The sequence below is a fragment of the Chiloscyllium plagiosum genome, unplaced genomic scaffold (genome assembly GCF_037043375.1).
Source record: "Chiloscyllium plagiosum isolate Xiang-an unplaced genomic scaffold, Cpla_swu_hap1 HiC_scaffold_14, whole genome shotgun sequence".
Taxonomy (NCBI): Eukaryota; Metazoa; Chordata; class Chondrichthyes; order Orectolobiformes; family Hemiscylliidae; genus Chiloscyllium; species Chiloscyllium plagiosum.
Genome location: NW_028270152.1, coordinates 8,368,716 through 8,394,008, shown reverse-complemented (window position 1 = coordinate 8,394,008; position 25,293 = coordinate 8,368,716). Strand labels below are relative to the sequence as shown.

Below are 25,293 nucleotides of genomic sequence, written 5' to 3'. Positions count from 1 at the left end.
ACCTCCTCCCGTGCGGAAGGCGGCGCTCTGACGGGCCGGTTGTGCAATGGTGGGCGGACCTGTACCTCCTCCCGGGCGGCAGGCGGCGCTCTGACGGGCCGGTTGTGCAATGGTGGGCGGACCTGTACCTCCTCCCGGGCGGCAGGCGGCGCTCTGACGGGCCGGTTGTGCAATGGTGGGCGGACCTGTACCTCCTCCCGGGCGGCAGGCGGCGCTCTGACGGGCCGGTTGTGCAATGGTGGGCGGACCTGTACCTCCTCCCGGGCGGCAGGGGGCGCTCTGACGGGCCGGTTGTGCAATGGTGGGCGGACCTGTACCTCCTCCCGGGCGGCAGGCGGCGCTCTGACGGGCCGGTTGTGCAATGGTGGGCGGACCTGTACCTCCTCCCGGGCGGCAGGGGGCGCTCTGACGGCAGCGGGCTGTGTTTACATTCGAAGTGTTCGCAAGCACCACCTATCGAGGGTAACTCGCTGACTTGAGCTTTAAGTAATAAATAATAAAACAACACGGGGCTCCGGGATAACGGAGTGGATGCATCGATACTCAGCCTCAGCGAAGGAGAGAGATGGACACGAGCGAGTTATTCACCAGCTGCAGGAAGGGGGAACTCTCCAGAGTTCGGTGAGTGCGGCTGAGGCCCAACTGCAGTCAGTTAGTGCGGGGTACGGCCCTGAGGGAGGTGGGCACGGGGGAAACCGGGCAATGGGGTGGGGAGGAATGGGAGGAAGAGGAGGTGGGGAGGGGAGAGGGGTGAGAGAGAGGGGGAGAAGGGGGGGGGGGGGAAGGGGTGTGGGGTGTGAGAGGGAGGAGGGGTGTGAGAGGGAGGAGGGGTGTGAGAGGGAGGAGGGGTGTGAGAGGGAGGAGGGGTGTGTGAGGGGGGAGAGGGGTGTGGGGGGTGTAGGGGGGAAAGGGGGGCAGAGGCGTGTGGGGGGAGAGGGGTGTGTGGGGTGCAAGGGGGGGAGAGAGAAGAGGAAGGAGGAGGGGTACAGGGGGGGAGGAGGGGTGCGAGGGGGGAGAGAGAAGGGGGAGGAGGGGTGCGAGGGGGGAGAGAGAAGGGGGAGGAGGGGTGCGAGGGGGGAGAGAGAAGGGGGAGGAGGGGTGCGAGGGGGGAGAGAGAAGGGGGAGGAGGGGTGCGAGGGGGGAGAGAGAAGGGGGAGGAGGGGTGCGAGGGGGGAGAGAGAAGGGGGAGGAGGGGTGCGAGGGGGGAGAGAGAAGGGGGAGGAGGGGTGCGAGGGGGGAGAGAGAAGGGGGAGTAGGGGTGCGGGGGGGAGAGAGGGGTGCGAGGGGGGCAGAGAGAAGGGGGAGGAGGTGTGCGGGGGGAGAGAGGGGTGCGAGGGGAGCAGAGAGAAGGTGGAGGAGGGGTGCGAGGGGGGCAGAGAGAAGGGGGAGGAGGGGTGCGGGGGGGAGAGAGGGGTGCGAGGGGAGCAGAGAGAAGGGGGAGGAGGGGTGCGGGGGGGGGAGAGAGGGGTGCGAGGGGGGCAGAGAGAAGGGGGAGGAGGCGTGCGGGGGGGAGAGAGGGATGCGAGGGGAGCAGAGAGAAGGGGGAGGAAGGGTGCGAGGGGGGCAGAGAGAAGGGGGAGGAGGGATGCGGGGGGGGAGAGAGGGGTGCGAGGGGGGCAGAGAGAAGGGGGAGGAGGGGTGCGGGGGGGAGGGAGGAGTGCGAGGGGGGGAGAGAGAAGAGGGAGGAGGGGTGCGAGGGGGGGAGAGAGAAGAGGGAGGGGGGAGGGAGGAGGGGTGCGAGGGGGGGAGAGAGAAGAGGGAGGGGGGAGGGAGGAGGGGTGCGAGGGGGGGAGAGATAAGAGGGAGGGGGGGAGGGAGGAGGGGTGCGAGGGGGGGAGAGATAAGAGGGAGGGGGGGAGGGAGGAGGGGTGCGAGGGGGGGAGAGATAAGAGGGAGGGGGGGAGGGAGGAGGGGTGCGAGGGGGGGAGAGAGAAGAGGGAGGGGGGAGGGAGGACGGGTGCGGGGGGGAGGGAGGACGGGTGCGGGGGGGAGGGAGGACGGGTGCGGGGGGGAGGGAGGAGGGGTGCGGCGGGGGAGGGAGGGGTGCGGCGCGGGGGAGGGAGGGGTGCGGCGGGGGGGAGAGAGGGGTGCGGGGGGGGAGGGAGAGGGGTGCTGGGGGGGCGAGAGAGGGGTGCGGGGGGGAGGAGGGGTGTAGGGGGGGAGGGAGGAGGGGTGCGGGGGGGGGAGGGAGGGGTGCGGGGGGGGGAGAGAGGGGTGCGGGGGGGGGAGGGAGGGGTGCGGGGGGGGGAGGGAGGGGTGCGGGGGGGGGAAGAGAGGGGTGCGAGGGGGGGAGGAGGGGTGCGAGGGGGGGAGGAGGGGTGCGGGGGGGGAGAGGGGTGCGGGGGGGGGGAGAGGGGGTGTGAGAGGGGGGAGGGGTGTGTGAGACGGTGGGGATGGGGAGGGGGGGTGAGAGGACGGATGGGGTGAGGGGGGAGATGCGGGTGATGGGGAGGGGGGTGAGAGGAGGGATGGGGTGAGGGGGGAGATGCGGGTGATGGGGAGGGGGGTGAGAGGAGGGATGGGGAGGGGGGTGAGAGGAGGGATGGGGAGGGGGGTGAGAGGAGGGATGGGGAGGGGGGGTGAGAGGAGGGATGGGGAGGGGGGGTGAGAGGAGGGATGGGGAGGGGGGTGAGAGGAGGGATGGGGAGGGGGGTGAGAGGAGGGATGGGGAGGGGGGTGAGAGGAGGGATGGGGAGGGGGGTGAGAGGAGGGATGGGGAGGGGGGTGAGAGGAGGGATGGGGAGGGGGGTGAGAGGAGGGATGGGGAGGGGGGTGAGAGGAGGGATGGGGAGGGGGGTGAGAGGAGGGATGGGGAGGGGGGTGAGAGGAGGGATGGGGAGGGGGGTGAGAGGAGGGATGGGGTGGGGGGTGAGAGGAGGGATGGGATGGGGGGTGAGAGGAGGGATGGGGTGGGGGGTGAGAGGAGGGATGGGGTGGGGGGTGAGAGGACGGATGGGGTGGGGGGTGAGAGGACGGATGGGGTGGGGGGTGAGAGGACGGATGGGGTGAGGGGGAGAGGGGAGTGAGAGGGGGGAGAGGGGGGGGGATGGGGGGGAGAGTGGGGATCGGGGAAGAGGGGGGATCGGGGGAGGGGGGGGAGAGGGGAGTGGGACGGGGATGATGGGGAGAGGAGTGGGTGGGAAGTGTAGGGGTGTGAGAGGGAGGGAGGGTTAGGGAGGAGAGTGGGAGAGACGGGAGGGCGTTGGCGTGATGGAGAGGCCTCTCGGTTTTGTCTCCCCTACCCTGGGAAAAGGCCATGGCTATTTGTCTTCTCTATGCCCATATTTTATAAACCTTTACAAGGTTACCCCTCAGCCTTCCACTCTCCAAGGAAAAAGTTCCCAGCCTAATCAGTCTCTCCTTATAACTCAAGCCCTCTAGTCTCGCCAATATCATTCTAAATTGTTTTTGCATCCTTTCCATTTTAAAAAAAATGCTTTTTGGAGAAATGACCAGAATTGTATGCAGCACTCCACATGTGGCCTCACCAATGCCTTGTACAGCTGTACTATGACGTCCCAACTCCTGTACTCAATGCTTTGACCAATGAAGACAATTGTGTCAAATGCCCATCTTCACCACTCTGTCTACCTGTGATGTCACTTTCAAGGAACTATGTACCTGCACCTTTAGGTCTCTCTGTTCGACAACACTCCCCAGGGCCCAACAATTAACTGTGTAAGTCCTGCACTGTTTGTCTTACCAAAATGCAATTGATCAGGATCCCATTGTACTCTTAGATAACCATCTTCACTTTCCACTATATCACCAATTTTGATGTCATCCGCAAAACTAAATAACCATGCATCCTATATTCTCCAAATCATTTATATAAATGAACAGTGGACTTGGAAAGTTGGTTTTGGAAAGGAGAGGTGGTGAAAGAATTTACAGCTGAATTGTTGTGGTGGAGGGATAGAGGGGAGGGCGAAGGGAGTAAGGGGAGGGGAAGAGAAGTGTGTGGGAGAATTGGGGAGGGAAAGGAAGGGAGACATTGGGAGAGGGGGAGGGAGAAGGGCAAAAGGGGATGGGATGGTGAGGGAAGAGGAATGTAGAGGAAGGAAGGAGAAGGGGAGGGAGAGAAGGTTTGGAGAAGGGGAGCAAAGATGTCAGTGAGGCAGATTGGAGGTAGGGGAAGAGATAATGATGATAATAGGGAGTGGGGAGAAAGATGAGAAGGTGGTAGGGGCAGTGTAGGGGAGGAGAAGAGATGGAGTGATGGGAGGTGATGAGAAGGTGGGCCGGTATAGGAGGAAGGACCTGCCAATGCTGAATTTTGGTTCCTTAGTATTGGTGAGTCTCGAAGATGATCAGGAACAACAGCAGCTCTTGACACTGGTATGAAACAGAAGGTAAAGTTGCCTTAGTCCTACTGACTAAAGGGCTGCTCTCTTATTAGATAGAGGCGAGTTGTGGTGGTTTAACTTGAGGTTCACCATACTTCAGGCAAGATCCTGAGAAGGAGAGTCCTTCATGATAACCTTAGCCAGTTTAGGTGCTGTGTGTGTACCTGGTCTTTCTGTCTGCAAGGAACAGGGCATTATGAATTAGTGTACATAGCTTACAGTACATGCAAGTGTGTCACACTGAAAACCCCGCTATCTTAAGCATAATTCCTTGCATATTCAGGATTATCGAGTAAACATTGTCTAGTTGCACTTCACATTTAATGTTAGACACTGTTGCGAAGTTTATAAATAGGGGTTGGTTGGATATAGGCAGTATCTTCTTTGTCGCAAACAGCTGAAGGGAAGTGCTGTTGATTTAATCCAGAAGACTTTCAGACCTGGCATCGCAGTCGCACTGAAATTCATATATCGTATTATTAATTTGAAATCTTCTTAACTTGAGGCTGAATCCTGGTAATGGTGAAAAGCTTTGACAAAATGTTTATTGTTTTCAGCAGTGCTCAAACTCTGTCCTACCAAATAACTGTTTGTAAATTTGTAATGTAGAAAATAATGTAGCAGCTGGGGAACACTTAATTGAGAAACAAAACAGTGCTGAAAATCTGAAATGAAAACAAATACAGACTGGAAATACTTCGCACATCAAGCAGCATCAGTGGGGGGATCAACCTTTCAATTCGACCTGAAACAGTAGTTGTTTCTCTCTCTACAGATGCTGCCTGACTTGCTGAGTATTTACAGCAATGTTTGTATTTACTACTTAGAGATTTGAGACTTAAATGAAGCTTCTGGAGCAGATCAGTACAAAATATTATCCTCTGTTAAGCTGTCAAGTAACCGAAGACTGGTTGAGTCCTCCAGAGTGAGTCTGTCACAATCTTGAGTGTATTGATTACAATGGCGTTAATTCAGCAAACCTGATCTGGCTGTTCAGTTTCATGGGAGTTGAGCTGTGATAATTAGCTGCTCTAACTTTTGGCCAGTGCCTCGGACTGTTGGCAAAAGTCCAAAGAAGTTACAGTGTGGGCTAAATAATTGCAAAAGTCATTTGTTCCTTAATTTCCTGGAATTTCTACATTAGTGTTGAGCTGTTCCGACCTGGTGTAAGATTTCCACAAGTTCGAACATTTTTTGTAAACTGTTGTTACTTGTCACTTAAATGGATGTTTGCCATTATATAGAGAGTAGCAGAGTTAGACCACTGGGTCAACTCTACTCTACTCCTCCCTTCTCCCCATTACCTTTGTTCCCCTTACTAATCAAGAACCTGCTTATCTCTGTCTTAAATGCAGCCCTTTAGGGCAATGAGATCCACAGATTCAGTATCCTCTAGCTGAAGAAATTCCTTGTCAACTCCGTTTGAAAGGGCCACCCCCTTCACTCTGAGGCTGTGCCCTCGGGTCCCAGTCTCTCACACTGGAGAAAACGTTTTCTCCACATCCACTCTATCCAGGCTGGTCAGAATCCTGTAAGTTTCAATCAGATCCCTCATCATCCTCCTAAATTCTATCAAGTACAGACACAGAATTTTCAACCGCACCTCATATGACAAGCTCTTCGTCCCCGGGATCATTCTTGTGAATCTTTTCTGGCTCCCCCTCCAACATCAGCATATCCTTCCTTAGATTTAATTTGAGCTATTGTTCTCACATGCATCGAGATACAATGAAAGTATTGTTTTGTGTAGTTACTGTATAAAGTGCATCAGGTAGCAGGACAGAGTGCAGAATTTATTTTTACAGATACGGGGTCCAAAACCACACTCAGTATTCCAAATGTGATCTCACTGGAGCCTTATACAGCCTCTACAGTCCATCCCTGCTCTTGTATTCTAGCCCTCTTGAAATGAATGCTAACATTTCATTTGCCTTCCTAACTTTCAGCTGAACCAGAAGAGAATTCATTACTGGGACTTGTAGGGCCAGATTTCTTCCTACCTCATAATTTCACACTTCCCACAGTCTGGTCCAGCTGCCACTTCTTTGCCCACTCTCCTGTCCATTTTCTTCTGTAGACTCCTCACTTTCTCAACACTACTTGTCCCTCCACCTCATGTCATCTGCAAACTTAGCAACAATGCCCTCAGTTCCTTTGCCCAGATTGTTAATGTTTAGCCTAAATAGTTGTGGTCCCAACACTGACCTCTGTGGCACAACACAAGTCACTGGCTGCAACCTGAAAATGGCTCCTTTATCCCCCTTCTCTGCTTCCTGCCAGTCGGCCAAACCTCTATCCACACCATTATTTGCCCCAATACCACGGGCACTTATTTAGCACCTTCCTGTGTGGCACCTTGTCAAAATCCACCTGGAGATCTACATAGATCATTAGTCATTTGTTATTAAATGCTGAGAATTAATAGGTGTCATCCTTGAAGGAGTGCAAACAGAATGTTGCCAATAATTTAAAGGAAGCTTAACGGAGGGAAAATGTGGATTCTGATGTGATGATGCATTCCAGCCAGCCTAGTCACCCCATGTCTTAACAGTGGATGTCACATCACTTGGAAGCGAAAGTGAGGACTGCAGATGCTGGAGATTAGAGTTGAGTGTGGTGCTGGAAAAACGCAGCAGGTCAGACAGCATCTGAGGAGCAGGAGAATCAATATTTTGGGCAAAAGCCCTTCATCAGGAATGAGGCTCAGGAATCCCTGATGAAGGGCCTATGCCTGAAATGTCGACTCTCCTCCTCGGATGATGCTTGTGCTTTTCCAGCACCACACTTTTTGACTCTGATCTCGGGAGCAGTCCCACAAGGAAGCTTTGTTACTTGACCGCTCCCTTCCGGATCAGTTGAATAAAGTTCAGGATCACAGGACAGGGGGAGCTGCCAAAAAATAAAAAGCAACCTTCCCTTTTTATTTGTTGAGCTTTACAAGAGTCAAACTAGAGTCATACAGCATGGAAATAGACCCTTCAGTCCATCTCGTCTATGCTTACCAAATTTCCCAACTAGTCCCACTTGCCTGGGTGTGGCCCATTTCCTGCTAAACCTTCCTATTCCTGTACCTGTTCAAATGTCTTTTAAATGTTGTAACTGTACCTGCATCCGCCACTTCCTCTGGTGATTCATTCTGCATACGAACCACCGTCTGTGTGGAAAAAGTTGCCCCTCGGGTCATTGTTTTTAAAAAATTAAGCACTGTATCTTTGAACTCCCATACTCTAGGGAAAAGACCTTTTGCTATTCTCCTTTGTATTGATTTTATAAACTTCTATAAGATTGCCACTCAACTTACTACGTTCTAAGGAAAAATATCCCAACCTATCCAGTCTCTCCTTATAACTAGATACATTTAATGTCTATGAAGAAGCCAGCAAAGAAATTTGAGCTGTGATTTCTGTCATTGTCCTGTGCCCTGATTTACCAGTGTACAGGTTGACTTACCTTTTTTGAGAACAGTAACTGTAGGCTGTGAAAAGGATTCAGAAACTTGAGTGGTGCTCCCAGCTGTAAATCCGGTTCCTCGCAGTTCAGTATTTATGTGCGGAAAGGGCTGTACTATTCCTGTCTGCTAATTTTGGTGGAGGGCAGGTATTTCTGATCAGACTCCAGGTGAGGTTCCCGAACTGTGAAGCTCCTGGGTGAGGGATGAACTGACTTCCCTTCTTTATTCAGCCACCTTCTTGGTTGGTTTCAATGAGGCTAGTTTAGGAAGTGTCCCTTCCTTTATGAACTTTTGTCTGAGACCAGTTGAACTTGCGTTTAAAGAGCCAGTTTAATCAAGCTTTCATGACTTAACAATAAATAAATCTTTTAATAACTACGTGACAAGAATAGTAAGGCAGTCCATATACAGGATTAGAAATTGTGTCCAGAAAGAGAAAAGTCTTTCTTTTAAAAAGTGTCAGTCTGTCTTGTTTATGGAGAATGAGTAATTGCATGTTGCTGCTGTTGCAGTGGAGATTACCAGTAACATTTACAGTGGTAGCTTTACCGCTTGGTTGAGATTCCGTAGCTCTGATTCCTTTTGACTGATTGTCTCACTCTGAATATTGAAATCCGGAGAATCCTTTTGATGTCCTGTTCCCTATAACCACTGAGTGAGAAAATGTCTTCCTTTATGTGCAGCTAAGGGGTGACGAGAGGATAGTTCTGTGATTTTTGCCCTTCACAGTACACGCACAAACCCAGACTGGTACACAGGAGAACTTTCAGTTCCACTTGACCACTCCAGTAAAAACGAAGCTGGCTTTTCAATTCCTGTTCTTGGTGCATGCTTCAAAGGGAAAAACACCAAAAGTAGACTCTGCAGTTTGGGACATAATGTGTAGGAAGACATCAGCCCCTCTGTTCTTTTGTGGTCACAAAAGCTCACAGTTCCCATCTTGACTTGAGGAACTCTTGTTTGAAGTTTCCTGTCCATCTGTAGGTGTGACATACGGTGGTTCTCGCTCTCTCTCTCGCTCTCTCGGCAACCATAATTTGCATTTTCAGCCTTTCCTTTCTGTTTCACTCCTCTTTTAAAAGAAGGCATTTTGGAATTAGAAGTTAAAAATGTCTACAGTACTTTGGGTTCTGACCAGTGGCTGTGACAAAGTGGATGAGGCTGTACACTCTCATCTCAGTAGGAAGGTTCTGATAAATTTAGATACTGTCAAGATAACTAGAGGACTGCCTGAGTACTTACTCAAAACCAGTTATTGGAGCACACTCCAGCATATTAACATAACATGCATGTTTGGTCTGTGTGTGTGTACATTTTACCACCACTCAGCTCTCGTGCTGTTTCAGGAAAGAAATGCACAAACTTCTGCTTATTTCACATCGATATCAATTAGGACAGATTCACACTGCCTTGCAAGTTACACATTTTGTTATAATGAGGTGTATGTCAAGTGACTGCAGCAGGACTGTCCGTATTAAAGCAATTTTAAAAAGTAGCATTTTCTTTAGTGCCTTTCCCAACCTCAGGGCATCACAATAACTATAGCCAGTGGCCTCCTTAGGCAATTATGAACTTCTGAGGCTGAGTTACTGTATTCCAAAACTAGATAGGTTTATGGTGAGAGGAGAAAGGTTTAAAAAAGTCCTGAGGGGTAGCTTTTTCATGCAGAGGGTGATGGATGTCTGGAAAGGGCTGCCAGAGGAAGTGGTGGAGCTGAGAATGATTGCAGTATTTAACAGGCGTGTGGATGGTATGTGAATTGGGAGGGTTTAGGATTAGGTTACTTACAGTGCGGAAACAGGCCCTTCGGCCCAACAAGTCCGCACCGACCTTCCGAACAGCAACCGACCCAGACCCATTGCCCTACATTTACCCCTGACTGATGCACCTAACACTATGGGCAATTTAGCACGGCCAATTCACCTGACCTGCACATCTTTGGACTGTGGGAGGAAACCGGAACACCCAGAGGAAACTCACGCAGACACGCGGAGAATGTGCAAACTTCACACAGACAGTCACCCAAGGCTGGAATTGAACCTGGGACCCTGGTACTGTGAGGCAGCAGTGCTAACCACTGAGCCACCGTGGAGATATGGGCCAAATTCTAACGGATGGGACTAGGTCAGATTGGGATGAATGGTCAGCGTGGATGAGTTGGACCAATAACTCTGTTTCAATGCTGTATGACTCTACATTTGGCAGCCAACTTATTGCACAGCGTGATCTCAAACAGAATTGTAATAATAGACAATCTGTTTTAATGACATTGGTTGAAGAAGAACATTTGGCCACAGCCCCCTTTTTTTGAGTAGGGTTCATAACTATATCTTTCACAGATTCAAAAGTTGCTTAGGCTTCTGCCTTAGAGCGATTCTTGTTAAAAGTAACCTACATTTTCAAACTCATGCAATTGGTGTTCTACTTGGTGTTACAAAAACGTTCTGAAGAATAATGTGGAGTGGATGTGATATAATTAAGATGCAGCATCTTATTATACAAAGTTTTACACAGGCCCTTCAACCCAACTCGTCCATGTTGACAAGGTATCCTAAACTAAACTAGTCCCGTTCGCCTGCGATTGGCCCATATCCCTCTAAACCTTTCCTATCCAAGTACCAGTCCTAACATCTTTTAAATGTTGTAATTGTACCTGCCTCTACCACTTCCTCTGGCAGCTTGTTCCATATAAGCACCATCCTCTGTGTGGAAAAGTTTAACTGCACCTGTACTATATAGATAATCCGCCTCCACATTTTTCAAATGATTTCAGCATTTTTTAATAAATGCTAATTCATATTTGCGTTTGAGATTTTATCATGCCTGTTTCCCTCCACACACATCAATGTGAAGCATGAAAATAATTACTGGGTGATGTGAAAAGCTGCCTGGTGTACAAACATCTGGCACTCTTTTGATGATTCATCCTCTTTAGAAGGCTATCTTGTACTCCCAACTTCTTCGCAGCGATTCAGAGGCATGGACTTGTGCTCGGACGTAGTTTCACAGGTGTCAGCAATCCTCGTTCACGATGTTTAGTTTGGGAGGCAAAGCAGCATGAAATTCTATTCTTGTATTTCCTGGCACCTACATGCTGTACATCCTGGTACATCATTGAGCAATTCTGTGCTGCACAGAAGGTGGCCATTTTGCTTTATTGTATTTGTGCTAGCACTTTGAAACAATTATTCAAGTAGTTCCATTCCTCTTCTCTTTGCCCATTGGCCTGCAATTCTTTTTACCTTCACTTTGGCAGCAGTTAAGAGTATAAAATGTTGAATCATCTTACTCACCCTTCCCTGAGGCCCATTTCAGGATTTGAAAGTAGCTTGGCATTCCAAGTTATTTTTGGGGTGATTAACATGTTGTAGTAACTGTAGCTGTCATAACATGAAAAAGTTAGCATGCAATATTGGTGGGAGAGTACCTAATGTTATGATAACATTGTTCTTATGGTACAGTATCTCAGGATTCAGATTAAGATTGTTGTTGGAGCTAAACCTTTTTTCTGTTCCCAAACATTCTTGCGAATTTAGTAATCTGAGTCAATCACTTCTCAAGAATTGGTGTCACCTCTATTGTTAGCATGGATGAAAGGACACGATTCCTCTAGAACATCCATTGGCAAGAGGAAATACAGAAAAAGAACTGGAGAAAGGAATGCCAGCACTCTCAAAGCTAAGGAACAATTTGACTTGATTTATTGTCACATGCACTAAGTACAGTGAAAAGTTTTGTTTTGTGAGCAGTACAGGCAGATCATAGCAAACAAGGACATACAGATCATAGGGTGCTGACAGAGTGGAGCATACAGGGTTACAACTGCACAGGGGGAAGGGGGGCACAAAGCAAGATCAACATTATTTGAAGTTAGAGAGGTCTATTCAGGGAAGAAGTTGTTCTTGAAACTGTTAGTACATATGTTCAAACTTGCATATCATGTTTCCATTCAGGCTTCCATCATCATCGAGGACCCCTCCCACCCTGGGAATGCTCTCTTCCAACCTCTTCTGCCTGATAGTAGAAGTTGGAAAAGAGCATTACCAAGGTGGGGGGGGGGGGGGAGGGTCCTTGATGATGATGGAAGCCGTTCAATGACAATGAAAGGTGTAGATGTAGTCCATGGATGGGAGATTGGCTTGTATGATGGTCTAGGCTGTGCACACAATTTTCTGTAGTTTCTTACGGTCCTGGGTAGATCAGTTGTCACACCAAGCTGTAATGTACCAAGGTAGAGTGCATCATGTGTTCCATCTGTCAAAGTTGGTTTTTCTGGATGTGCCAAATCTCCTCAGCCTCCTGAGGAAGAAGAGGCATTATTGCGTCGCCTTGATGGTCGCATCTACATGGGAGGACCACGGCAGATTGTTGGTTATTGTCGCTCCTAGGAACTTGATGCTCTCGGCCCCCTCCAATTCCACTTCCCGGAAACACCTGCCAAATGTGTGATGGGAGAAGTGGCTCAGGGACCCACAGAACCCATAACCAGTACCACAGAGTTTCCTGGGTGGACAATCACAGTCGTTAGCGAGTGACTGCTGATAATGCACATGAATGCTAGCATTTTGTGGATTAAGCATGAGGATCCTTCAACCCTCCTGTACTGCAGCTTTCCACAGTCTTTCTCTATTTAAATAATATTCAGCTTCTCTATTCGTCCTGCCAAATTCCTAGCTATTTTTCTGCATTCTATTCCATCTTCCATGTTTTTGCCCACTCACTTAACATGTATCTCTATGCCCTGTAGACATTGTGTTATCCTCTCTGCTTGCCTTCCCACTATCTTTTTATCATCGTCATAAATTTACAACCCTTTGTCATCATCACAGTTCAAAGTATTTCTGAGATCTGAAAATTTTGAAATTGTACCTCCACCCCAATCTAGGATGTCATGAATATCATGAACAGTCATAGTCCTTGTACTGACACCAAGAGAATCCCATTTATGTAGTCTTCCTATAGTCCAAAAACCAACTGTTCACCACTACTGTTTCCTTTTCTCACTTGGCCATCTTTGTATCCAACTGCCATAGATATGTCCCTGCTCCCTCGATTCTCATTGAAAGTTTGTGTCTAATTTTCAAACCTCAAGTTGGGCTCGCAATGGGAAAATGTTTGGGAATCCCTATATGAATAATTATTATCTATTACTAGAGTTTGCAATTAAGGACAGAGTAACTAACCATATTGAAAGTCTTTCATTGATTAGAAAGAGCCAGCCATAGTTCTGTGTTTTTAAAAATTTAACCGATTATTTTCTTATCAACCAGTTCAGAGATGTTGTTGTGCATGTCTAGAGCAGGTGGGACTTGAACGCAGGTCTTCCGGTCCAGGGGTAGGGATACTGTCGCTGCATCACAGGAGGACCCTCAGCTTGGATTTGTGAAGAAGAAGAGGCCTTGCTTGATGAATCAGATAGTCCTTAATCAACTCTTCAAAAAAAATGCATTTAATGTTATTTATATGGACTTCCAAAAAGCATTCAATGAAGTCAGTCATAAGAAATAGTGAGCTAAGGTCGAAACTCGTGCAACTTATGTCAAATTATTGACCTCTTTGGGAAATTGGCTGAGTGTAGGAAATAGAGTAGAGATAATGACTCTGATGATGTGACCAGTGGTGCCCCACAAGAATCTGACGCTTCATCTGTTTGCTATATTTTATAATTACTTAGCCAAGGTATTGCATCAATGGTTTGCTGATGACATACAGGTGGAATTTCAAGTGGTTAAAGATAGAAGCATAAGATTACAGAGATGTTAGTCAATTAACTGCATGCACAAAATGGTTGTATATGGATTTCAAGGTAGGCAAACATGTGATCATCCACTTAGGGCCAACAAAAGGTATGGAATGCAGCGGCTTCCAATTGGGGGATGTTATAAATGGTGCTGGTCCAAAGAGACTTGGGAATTGAAGTGCAAAAGTACTTAAAATGTCATGAGCAGGGACTGAAAAGACAAGTGGACTGATAATCCTGATATCTAGAAAGCAAGAATGTTAGGAGGTAGATGTGCTTCAGCGGTACAAAGCCCTGATGTGATCAGACGAGGAGTTAATGTGAATAGTTCTGAGCACTATACTTTCTGAAGGATATATTGGCCTTGCGTGGAGTGCAGGGTTCTGGCTGTCGGTTTGAGACTGTAGAAGAGGTTGAGAGTGAAGTTGTAAACGTTCTGGTGAAGACTTGGAGAAAATGAGTACAGGGTGCAGCTTCATAATCAGCACTGTCTGGTCCAAGAACCTTTGTGGTCTAACTGGTACTGCCAGTTTTCCCCTTCAAGGCTGTGCACCAATTTTTATTCTTTTTGTTTTACTTCCAGCACACTTTATCCAGTTTCAATGCTGTTAATCCCTTTCTAATATCCAATTGGAAAATCATTCATCCATTGATACAAGTGGAGGTGTGGTCTTTACTCTGAAAGTGGTTGTGCATAGAGCATAACCACTTCTGGCCCAGCTACAGTGCTGAACCTGTGGAGTGGCATGGACCTGCAGTCTCAAGTGCAATAATATTGTAGTTACAGAAGAATAGGAGATAATCTCATGAATGCGTAAGAGGCTTTCATTAGCAGGGGAAATTGAGATTAAGAGCCACGAGGTTACGCTGCAGCTCTATAAAGCCCTGGTTAGACCACACTTGGAATATTGTGTTCAGTCCTGGTCGGCTCATAATAGGAAGGATGTGGAATCCTTAGAGAGGGTGCAGAGGAGATTTGTCACTAATTGTTGCCTGGACTGGAGGGCATGTCTTGTGAAGGAAGGTTGAAGGAGCTAGGACTTTTTTCATTGGAGTTTAGAAAGATACGAGGTGACTTGATAGAGGTGTACAAGATGGAGAGACATAGATAGAATGGATAGCCAGAGACTTTTCCCCATGACAGAAATGGCTATCACGAGGGGGCATAATTTTAAGGTGATTGGAGGAAGATTTAGAGGAGATGTCAGAGGTTGGTTCTTTACTCGGAGTGGTGGGTGCGTGGAATGCACTGCCAGCAGTGGTGGTAGAGTCAAATGCATTAGGGGCATTTGAGCAACTCTTGGATAGGACATGGATGATAGTAAAATGAAGGGTGTGTTGGTTAGTCTGATCTCAGAGTAGGATAAAAAGTCGGCACAGCATTAACAGCCGAAGGGCCTGTACTGTGCTGTACTGTTCTATATTCTATTAATGATATAATCTTAGGAAGTACAGAGCATTAGAGGGACTTTAGTATGCCTGTCCATAAATCCTTGAAGGCAGCAGGACAGGTTAATAAGGTGTTCAAGAGGCTTATTAGAGGCTTGCCTTTATTATTCAAAGTATTGAAGATAAGAGCAAGGAGGTTTTAATGGAGCTGTACATAATGTGCAAGGCCACTGCTGGATTAGTGCAGTTCTGGTTGGCACTTTAAGGAAGTGATTGCTCTAGAGAGAGTGCAGAAATTCACCAGGATCTTGTTTGGACTGGAGTGATTCAGCTATGAAGAGAGATGCGATCGGGACTGTTTGCTGAACAGCAGAAAAGGCTAAAGGTGGATCTGATCTGATTTGATTTGTACAAGGTTCTGAGGGGCATAGGATAGATGGGGAAACCTTTTCTCTCTGAATAGAGAGATCAACAATTGGGAAAGCAGGGGATATGAGGAAACATATTTTCACCCTGACAGTAGGGAGATCTGAAGCATACTATCTAATAGGGTAATAAAGGCAGAACTTTCAAGACATTTAAGAATTATTTAGATGTGCACTTGAAACGCCATATCATGCAGGCTACGGGCCAAGAACTGGAAAAGAGAGTTAGAATAGATGGACGTTTGACAACCTGCATGGATAGGATGGATCAAAAGGCCTTTCTGTAATTTTTTCAAAAAAACAACTTTCTGAAACGTACAGGATGTTGAATGAAGTGGATTGGGTGCATACAGATGTTTCTCGTTGTGAGGAAGACTAAAATGAGAGGACGTAGTTTAAGAATAAGAGGTCTCCTCTTTAAGCCTGAATGAGGGGAATTGTTTTTCTCTGTCACAGGGTTGTTAAAGCGTAGAAACACAAATTGCTGAAGAAGGGTCACTGCACCCGAAACGTTAATTCTGCTTTTTCTTTACTGATGCTGCCAGACTTGCTGAGTATTTTCCTGCAATTTTGTTTCTGATTTCCAGTTCTGTGGCTTCTTGTTCAAGTGTGGAATTATTTTCTGCAGAAGATAGCAGAGTCTGGTTTTAAAAAAATTATTAGAGTTAAATTTTTAATAAGCGGGGGTAGACCAGGAAACAGGGTTAAGACCAGAACCAGATAGGTCATGGTCTTATTGAATGTTGGAACAGGCTTGAAGCAGTGAATGACCACCACCTGTTCCGAAATCCTATGTTTGGAGTTGCAGGATTTTGATGCAGTGATGAGGAGTGGTCTTGTGTTTGTCTAAGCTACTGTGGTGTGTGGCCTAATGAGGAATTTGGAAATGGGGATCCCCTGCACATAAGAACAAGAGTGAGCAATTCAGTCCCTTGAACCTGCTCCAGCATTTAATGCAATCATGGCTGATCTCATCTCAGCCTCAACTGTTCTTCTGTTCTTTCCTGCTTGCTCATAACCCTTCCATTTGTTATTGATTTCAAAGCTCCTTCGAAGCTCCTTGGATGCTGCCTGAACTGCTGTGCTCTTCCAGCATCACTAATCCAGAATCTGGTTTCCAGCATCTGCAGTCATTGTTTTTACCGAATTAAACATCTGTCTATCTCTTTTTTTCAACCTTTTCAATGTCTCGGGGTCCACCAAACTCTGGGGGAGTGACCTCCACAGATTCATAATCCTTTGAGAGAAGTAATTGCTCATCTTTTAAATCTGCCACTCCCTCACCTGAAAACCATGACCCCCTCCTTCTAGATTGCCTCACAAGAGGAAACATCTTCTCTATGTCTACTTTGTTAATCACCTTTGTATTTTATATACCTCAAGTAGATTTCCTTTCATTCTTCTAAAACTTCAGAGAATATAGGCCTTAATTGCTTAATTTCTGCTTGTAAAACAAGCCTTTCGTGGCTAGAATTTATCTAGTAGGAGTTCCTTGAACTGCCTTCAATACAATTAAATCCTACCCATTTAGCTAAAGGGTAAGTAAAGGTTCCAGGTAGGCCCTCTTGTGGTGCAGTAGTCGTGTCCCTATCCTTGGACTGAGAGACCTGGGTTCAAGTCCCACCTGCTCCAAAGGGATAACATTTCTGAACAGGTCGATTAGGAAAATAAGTTAATAAAGGTTCCAGGTTTGGGATACCTACTAAAGTAAGCAGACAAGTGAATCCTGCTATTTTTCCCCATAGTGAGGCCTCACAGGATGAAGGAGAGAGACATGTACAGAATTTACAGAAACAGGCTATTTGGCCCAACAGTTTTGTGCCAGAATTTGTTCCATATGACCCTCCAACTTTTTCTTTATTTAACCACGTCAGCAAACTCTGCTTTTCTCCTCCTTGTGTTTACTGGCTTCTTATTAAATACTTTCTCATGGTCTTTGCCTCTGCCTCTCCATGTGAGACCAGCTTCTCTTTTTATACAAAACACATGAGGCTGTGAGAATTTAGACAATTCATTTAAAATGTAGTGGAAGCAAGACTGTCATTACTCTGTTATTACAGACACATCGCAACCAATTCTGTTATGGTTGAACTTTTGTTTCACCTATTGCTGTTGCAAAGTAGGTGTTGTGTTTGTGCCCAGGATTTTCTCCAACAAACATGTTTACAATAGATTCCATGAACGATTGGAGAAAAGCTTTACTTCCATTAGGGATAAACCATAAATGCCCTATTTGAGGGAAAAGAGCCAGGCAATTTTAAGGGGGGGGATGGGTGTGAAGCAGTCAAATCTAATAAAATGGAGATAGATAACCCATTATTCATAAAAAATTAGAAAGGTCAATGTTTATGACCAGCTAATTTATTTTGGCATGCAAGATTGCCAAAGGACTGTTGACTAGGTAGAATATCAAACATTAAAATATTGGAATATGTGTACTTTTTTTTCCTTCATACTGTCTTGACCCCAATTGTCTGAGATTGCTGAGTGACTTTGTTGCTCTGTGTACTGCCAATAAGTGTTGCAAGCTATTGCTAAGGAATAAGTGAAGATATCAATTGTTTCATGTGACATATCAAGCATACTGCTTGATTTATAGCTGTCAAAACCCTGCAAATTCATTTATTTCAAGTATTTATCCATTAGCTTGTAACATTATTATTGACTGCTTTACCCCTCTTTCAGGCAGTGATTTTCCTTTTGAAAGAAGTGCCTATTCATATCCTATACCCCCCCCCCCCCCCTTCAATTTGCATCCGCTGCTAGTGGAGACAGCTTTTCCTTATTGATCAAAACACTGAAATATGAGAAGCAGGAAAGTATTAATTTATAAGAAACAACTCATATTTTTAGAATGACCCAGTTAGTAATTCTACATTTGAGCTTCAAATCGGAAATCCTTAAGCCTGGAGATTACTGATGATGATAATAGTGATCACTGCTTTTCCACAGGGTTCCACTATCTGATATTTGAGTGGAAAAGTTAACATTTACATTTCACAGGTTAAAGCTCGGTTTAAAAAGTGAACTGAGAAATGTAATATGAATGCATTGTTTTCCCCATCGTACCACCAACAGTAATTCCAGGTGATAGTATTTTGAATAAAGCATTTGATACTCTTTCAAAATGTATTTAATAAGCAAGTAGTGTATTGCTGCAATTTGTTCCAAATGTTTTATGTTGCCCCTGGATTAAAATGTCCACAATATTGGTAACCTTTTCAGCTAGTGGGGAAATACAATCACAGCAACCATCGTTGGAAAGCAGTTTGAGTGAGAAGTATAAGGTTTATGATGATACAAAACTTACTAGTTTATAAAAACCAAAAGAACTGTGGGTGCTGAAAATCAGAACCCAAAACAGAAATTGCTGGAAAAGTTCAGTAAGTCTGACAATATTGGTGCAGAGAAAGCAGAGTTAATGTTTTGGGTACGGTCAACTTTGACTCTGATTTCTCCTCACCGATGCTGCCAGAACTGCTGAGCTTTTCCAGCAATTTCTGTTTTTGTTCCCAGCTTATGATATCATTTGCAGCTCTTGTACCTTATTGCAGGTTGTCAAATTACTAGCCACAGTGATCTAAACTTACCTGTTCTCCTCTTGTTTCAAGTTGCAGGCTTTTAAAATCTTGGCTGTACTGGAAAATAACGTGTGTTTAAGTAGTGCCTTACATGACTTTGGCTAAGAATGCTCCGTTGAGCTGCAATTGGTACTGTAGCTTCAGGGGTGGGAAATCCTGTAATGCAGTGAATATGAACTCAGTTGCATTCCAAACTTGCTTTCTGCAATCATAATTCTGCATAAGCTTAGAGATATCATACTGTGGATGTTTTGAGTCATAAATGACATTTCTAATTACAAATCTAACTTAAATTGCAGCAATATACTTAAAAATTAAGTATATTGCTAAAAAGATACACAAAGTTGAAGCTTCTTATCTTGCACTCATTAGCTGGGACTCAAGAAATTAAACTGTAAAAGGGCATGTCACTTCACACGACATGAAACACAATGATAAGATGTGGGAGCAGATGTAGGTCCTTCAAGTCTGTTGTACTGTTCAATGAGATCATGACTAATTTCATATTCCTCAACTCCACTCGCCTGCCTTTTTTCCTTCATGACACTTGATTCCCTTACTGATTGAAAATCCATCTCTCTTCATCTTGAATATACTTAATGATCGAGCCATGACAACCCCCAGATTCACTTCCCTTGTATACAAGAAGTTTCCCCTTCCTTCTGTCCTAACTGGACAATCCCTTTCTCTGAAAATTATGCCTTCTGCTCCTCGACTGTCCTACAAGAGGAAACAATCTCTCTGAATCTATCCTGTCAAGCCCCCTAAGAATTTTGTATGTTTCATTATGGTCATGCCTTAATTTTCTGAACTCCGAGTACAGGCCCAATTTGCTCAACCTCTCCTCATAAGACACACACTTCATACCTAGAATTCGCCTTGTCAACCTTCTCTACATTACCTACAATGCCAGTATATCTCTTTAGATAAGGGGCCCAAAACTGTTCAGTGTGCCAGGTAAGGCCTAATTAATTCCTTGTATAGTTTTAGCAAGACTGTTAAAGACAATAGACAATAGGTGCAGGAGTAGGCCATTCAGCCCTTCGAGCCTGCACCGCCATTCAATATGATCATGGCTGATCATTCCTAATCAGTATCCTCTTCCTGCCTTATCTCCATAACCCTTGATTCCACTATCTTTGAGAGCTCTATCCAACTCTTTTTTAAATGAATCCAGAGACTGGGCCTCCACTGCCCTCTGGGGCAGAGCATTCCACACAGCCAACACTCTCTGGGTGAAGAAGTTTCTCCTCATCTCTGTCCTAAATGGTCTACCCTGTATTTTTAAGCTGTGTCCTCTGGTTCTGCACTCACCCATCAGCGGAAACATGTTTCTTGCTGCCAGAGTGTCCAATCCTTTAATAATCTTATATGTCTCAATCAGATCCCCTCTCAGTCTTCTAAACTCAAGGGTATACAAGCCCAGTCACTTCAGTCTTTCAGTGTAAGGTAATCCTGCCATTCCAGGAATTGACCTCGTGAACCTACGCTGCACTCCCTCAATAGCCAGAATGTCTTTTCTCAAATTTGGAGACCAGAACTTCACACAGTACTCCAGGTGTGGTCTCACCAGGGCCCTGTACAGCTGCAGAAGCACCTCTTTGCTTCTATACTCAATTCCTCTTGCTATGAAGGCCAGCATGCTATTGGCCTTCTTCACTACCTGCTGTGCCTGCATGCTTGCCTTCATTGACTGGTGTACAAGAACACCCAGATCACTCTGTACTGCCCCTTTAACTAAATTGATTCCATTGAAGTAGTAATCTGCCTTCCTGTTCTTGCCACCAAAGTGGATAACCATACATTTATCCACATTAAACTGCATCTGCCCACTCACCTAACTTGTCCAGGTCACCCTGTAATCTCCTAACATTCTCATCACATTTCACCCTGCCACCCAGCTTTGTATCATCAGCAAATTTGCTCATGTTATTGCTGATACCATCTTCTATATCATTCACATATATTGTAAAAAGCTGCGGTCCCAGCACGGATCCCTGCGGTACCCCACTGGTCACTGCCTGCCATTCCGAAATGGAGCCGTTTATCACTACCCTTTGTTTCCTATCTGCCAACCAATTTTCAATCCAATCTAGTACTTTGCCCCCAATACCATGTGCCCTAATTTTACTCACTAACCTCCTGTGTGGGACTTTATCAAAAGCTTTCTGAAAGTCCAGGTACACTACATCTACTGGATCTCCCTCGTCCATTTTCAGAGTTACATCCTCAAAAAATTCAAGAAGATTAGTCGAGCATGATTTCCCCTTCATAAATCCATGCTGACTCTGTCCTATCCTGTTACTACTATCCAGATGTGCCGTAATTTCATCCTTTATAATAGACTCCAGCATCATTCCCACCACTGAGGTCAGACTAACTGATCTATAATTTCCTGCTTTCTCTCTCCCACCTTTCTTAAAAAGTGGTACAACATTAGCCACCCTCCAATCCTCAGGAACCGACCCCGAATCTATCAAACTCTTGAAAATAATCACCAACGCATCCACGATTTCCCGAGCCACCTCCTTCAGTATCCTGGGATGTAGACCATCAGGCCCCGGGACTTATCAACCTTCAGACCTAACTGTCTCTCCAACACCAAATCCTGGCAAATATAAATTCCCTTAAGTTCAGGTCCTTCAGCCACTGTTACCTCAGGGAAATTACTTGTGTCTTCCCCAGTGAACACAGATCTGATTTAATTCTTCTGCCATTTCTTTGTTCCCCGTAATATATTCCCCTGTTTCTGTCTTCAAGGGCCCAATTTTAGTCCTGACCATTTTTTTGCCTTGCATATACTTAAAAAAGATTTTTCTATCCTCCTTTGTATTATTGGCCAGGTTACCTTCGTACCTCATTTTTCCTCTACATATTTCCTTCTTAGTAATCCTCTATTGCTCTTTAAAAACTTCCCAGTCCTCAATTTTCCCACTTATCTTTGCTATGTTATACTTTTTCTCTTTTAACTTTATATGTTTCTTAACTTCCCTCGTCAGCCACGGCCGCCCATGCCTCCTCCTGGGATCTTTCTTCCTTTTAGGAATGACCTGATCCTGCAACTTCGGCATTATACACAGAAATATCAGCCATTGTTCCTCCACAGTCCTCCCTGCTAAGATATTGCACCATTGAACTTTGGCCAGCTCCTCCCTCGTAGCTCCATAGTTCCCTTTATTCAACAGAAGTACTGTCACTTCCGACTGTACTCTCTCCCTCTCAAATTGCAGATTGAAGCTTAATGTATTATGGTCACTACTTCCCAATGGCTCCTTCACTTCGAGGTCTCTGACCAATTCTGGTTCGTTACACAATACCAGATCCAGAATTGCCTTCTCCCTGGTCGGCACCAGCACCAGCTGCTCTAAGAATCCATCTCTGAGGCACTCCACAAAGTCTCTTTCTTGAGGTCCAATACCATCCTGATTCTCCCAGTCTACCTGTATGTTAAAATCCCCCATAACAACTGTAGTAACATCTTTGCGACAGACCAATTTCAGCTCCTGATTCAACTTACATCCGACATCCAAACTACTGTTTGGGGGCCTGTAGATGACTCCCAAGAGGGTCTTTTTACCCTTAGTATTTTGTAGCTCTATCCATACTGACTCTACATCCCCTGACTCTAGGTCCCCCCGCGCAAGGGACTGAATATCGTCCCTTACCAACAAGGCCACCCCACCCCCTCTGCCCGTCGGGTCTGTCCTTACGATAGCACGTGTAGCCTTGAATATTCATTTCCCAGGCCCTGTCCACTTGAGTTATCCCGACAATATCGTATCTGCCAATTTCCAAAAGAGGCTCAAGCTCATCCATCTTATTTCTAATGCTTTGTGCATTCATGTATAGTATTTTTAATTTGTTACTGCTCTCACCCTTCCCATCAACCCCTGTTTCACTCAACTTTACAGCATGATCCCTTTCCGAAGTTACTGCCTCATTGATACACTTGTCTTTCTTGACTTTTCTTGTTCTAACTTTCCCTTCAATTTCCTTTTAAACATCCAGTTTGTCCCTTCCCCCCCGCTACTTAGTTTAAATGTAGCGGTGTTGCAGTAGAAAACCTGCCTGCCAGAATGCTGGTCCCTAACCTATTAAGGTGCAAACTGTCTCTCTTGTAGAATTTATGCTTACCACAAAATATACCCCAGTGATCCAAGAACTTAAATCCTTGCTTCCTGCACCAGTTCCCCAGCCACACGTTCAAGTCCATTATCTCCCTGTTTCTGGCCACACCAGCCCGAGGAACTGGAAGCAAACTGGGGATAACCACCCTGGACGTCCTGCTTTTCAGCCTTCTTCCTAGTTCTCCGAAGTCCCGCTGTAGTATGTTCCTCCTCCTCTTCCCGACATAATTCGTGCCGACATGTACCACCACCTCTGGCTCTTCACCTTCGTCCTTGAGGATTTCCTGCACTCTGTCTGTGATGTCTTTAACCCTGGTACCAGGAAGGCAACACACCATCCTTAAATCCCGTCTGCTGCCACAAAAACCCCGGTCAGTTCTTCTCATAATGGAGTCCCCTATTACCACGGCTCTGTGCAATGTCCGACTCTTCTGCTCTGCCTCTGCACCAACTTTTGATTAACAGACCTGGCCGCCTCGCGAACTGGCAGTGTCATCAGTCTCGACTGTTTCCAAAAGCTTCAACTTGTTCCTGACAGGTACTTCTCCCGGGGTCTCTTGCACCTGTCTCCTCTCTGCCTTCCTCATCGTCTGCTCTCTTCTGGCATGATTGGTGTAAAGTACCTAGTGGAGACAGCTCAGGGAATCCCTGATGGACTTGACCTGTAAGCCTCTCTTGGTTTGTCCTGGAGATCATACTCTGTGGTAGTCTGGAATATAAAACTCTTACAGTTTAATTTAAATTATTTCCTTTATTTGCCCATGGCACCAATGTTGGGGCAGCATGGTGGCTCAGTGGTTAGCACTGCTGCCTCACCTGAGTTCAATTCCGGCCTCGGGCGACTGTCTGTGTGGAGTTTGCACATTCTGCCCATGTCTGCGTGGGTTTCCTCCGGGTGCTCTGGTTTCCTCCCACAGTCCAGAAGGATGTGCAGGTCAGGTGTCAGGTCATGGTAAACTGCATTAGTCAGGGATAAATATGGGGAATCGGTCCGGGTCCGGGTGGATTACTCTTTGGAGGGTTGGTATGGACTTGTTGGTCCAAAGGGCCTGTTTCCATACTGTAGGGAATAAAATCTAATGTTACACTATAACATAGATACCTACAAGCCAGGCTTGAGCTAAGGTTTTAAAACCATTACGGTAGCAGTACCAGCTCTTAGCCCTAAGAAATCCCTCAATCTACTCCCCTTATTGCTGCAAACAAGCTGTCTTAATGCAGACTTTGGTATTAAAATTACAAAAACGCGACATGTCCTGAATTAGATAAGCAGCAATAAAAAGGCAAAATTTTGCAGAGAAAGAGAAACTCATTGACAGGTGTGAGTACGCTTGACTAATTAAGCTACATGCACATCAAAGTGGGAAACCCTGATCAAGCCAGGCTCAAATGGTCAATTTGCTTTGGCGAGTCTAAACGAAGTGGAAAAGGTCATGAGGTAACCTCGCTCAGCTAACTTGCCCAGTATCATTGTCCTGCAAAATAGCTTTTTCTTTTAACATCGTTTTAGATTCCCAGAATGCGAATTAAATTCATAACATTCAGAGATCTCGAACTCCAGGGATGAAAGCACAAACATTCAATCCATGACAAGCCAGTGTTCACTCATATTAGTCTGTCATTCTCTCTTCCCCCTGCCTCTCTCTTGCCCCCTCTCTCTCTCTCTCTCTTCTCCCCCCCTCTTCCCCCTTCCCCCTCTCTCTCCTCCCCACCTCCCCCCTCTCTTCCCCTCCCTCTTCCCCCTTCCACCACTCTCTCTCTCCTCCCCCCACTCTCTCTCTCCTCCCCCCCTTCCCCCCCTCTCTTCCCCCTTCTCCCCACTCTCTCTCTCTCTTCCCCCCCTCTTTCCCCCCCCCTCTTTCCCCCCCCCTTCCCCCCCCCTCTTTCCCCCCCCTCTTTCCCCCCCCCTCTTTCCCCCCCCTCTTTCCCCCCCCTCTTTCTCCCCCCCCCTTTCCCCCCCCCTCTTTCCCCCCCCTCTTTCCCCCCCTCTTTCCCCCCCTCTTTCCCCCCCCCTCTTTCCCCCCCCTCTTTCCCCCCCCCTCTTTCCCCCCCCTCTTCCCCCCCCCTCTTCCCCCCCCCCTCTTCCCCCCCCCCTCTTTCCCCCCCCCTCTTTCCCCCCCCCTCTTTCCCCCCCCCTCTTTCCCCCCCCCCTCTTTCCCCCCCCCTCTTTCCCCCCCTCTTTCCCCCCCCCTTTCCCCCGCCCCCCTTTCTCCCCCGCCCCCCCCTTTCTCCCC

At 46.7% G+C, this 25,293-nt stretch overlaps 1 protein-coding gene across 2 annotated transcripts in view; it reads left to right on the top strand.

Annotated features, from left to right (window-relative positions):
• The first annotated feature begins 430 nt into the window (after nt 1-430).
• abtb1 (ankyrin repeat and BTB domain containing 1) overlaps nt 431-25,293 on the top strand; it is a 67,790-nt gene continuing 42,927 nt past the window's right edge. For both annotated transcript variants that reach the window (XM_043707599.2, XM_043707598.2), the window contains exon 1: nt 431-621. In XM_043707599.2, the coding sequence (XP_043563534.1) occupies nt 566-621 (56 nt within the window). In that variant the 5' untranslated portion in view covers nt 431-565. The remainder of the gene's footprint in view (nt 622-25,293) is intronic.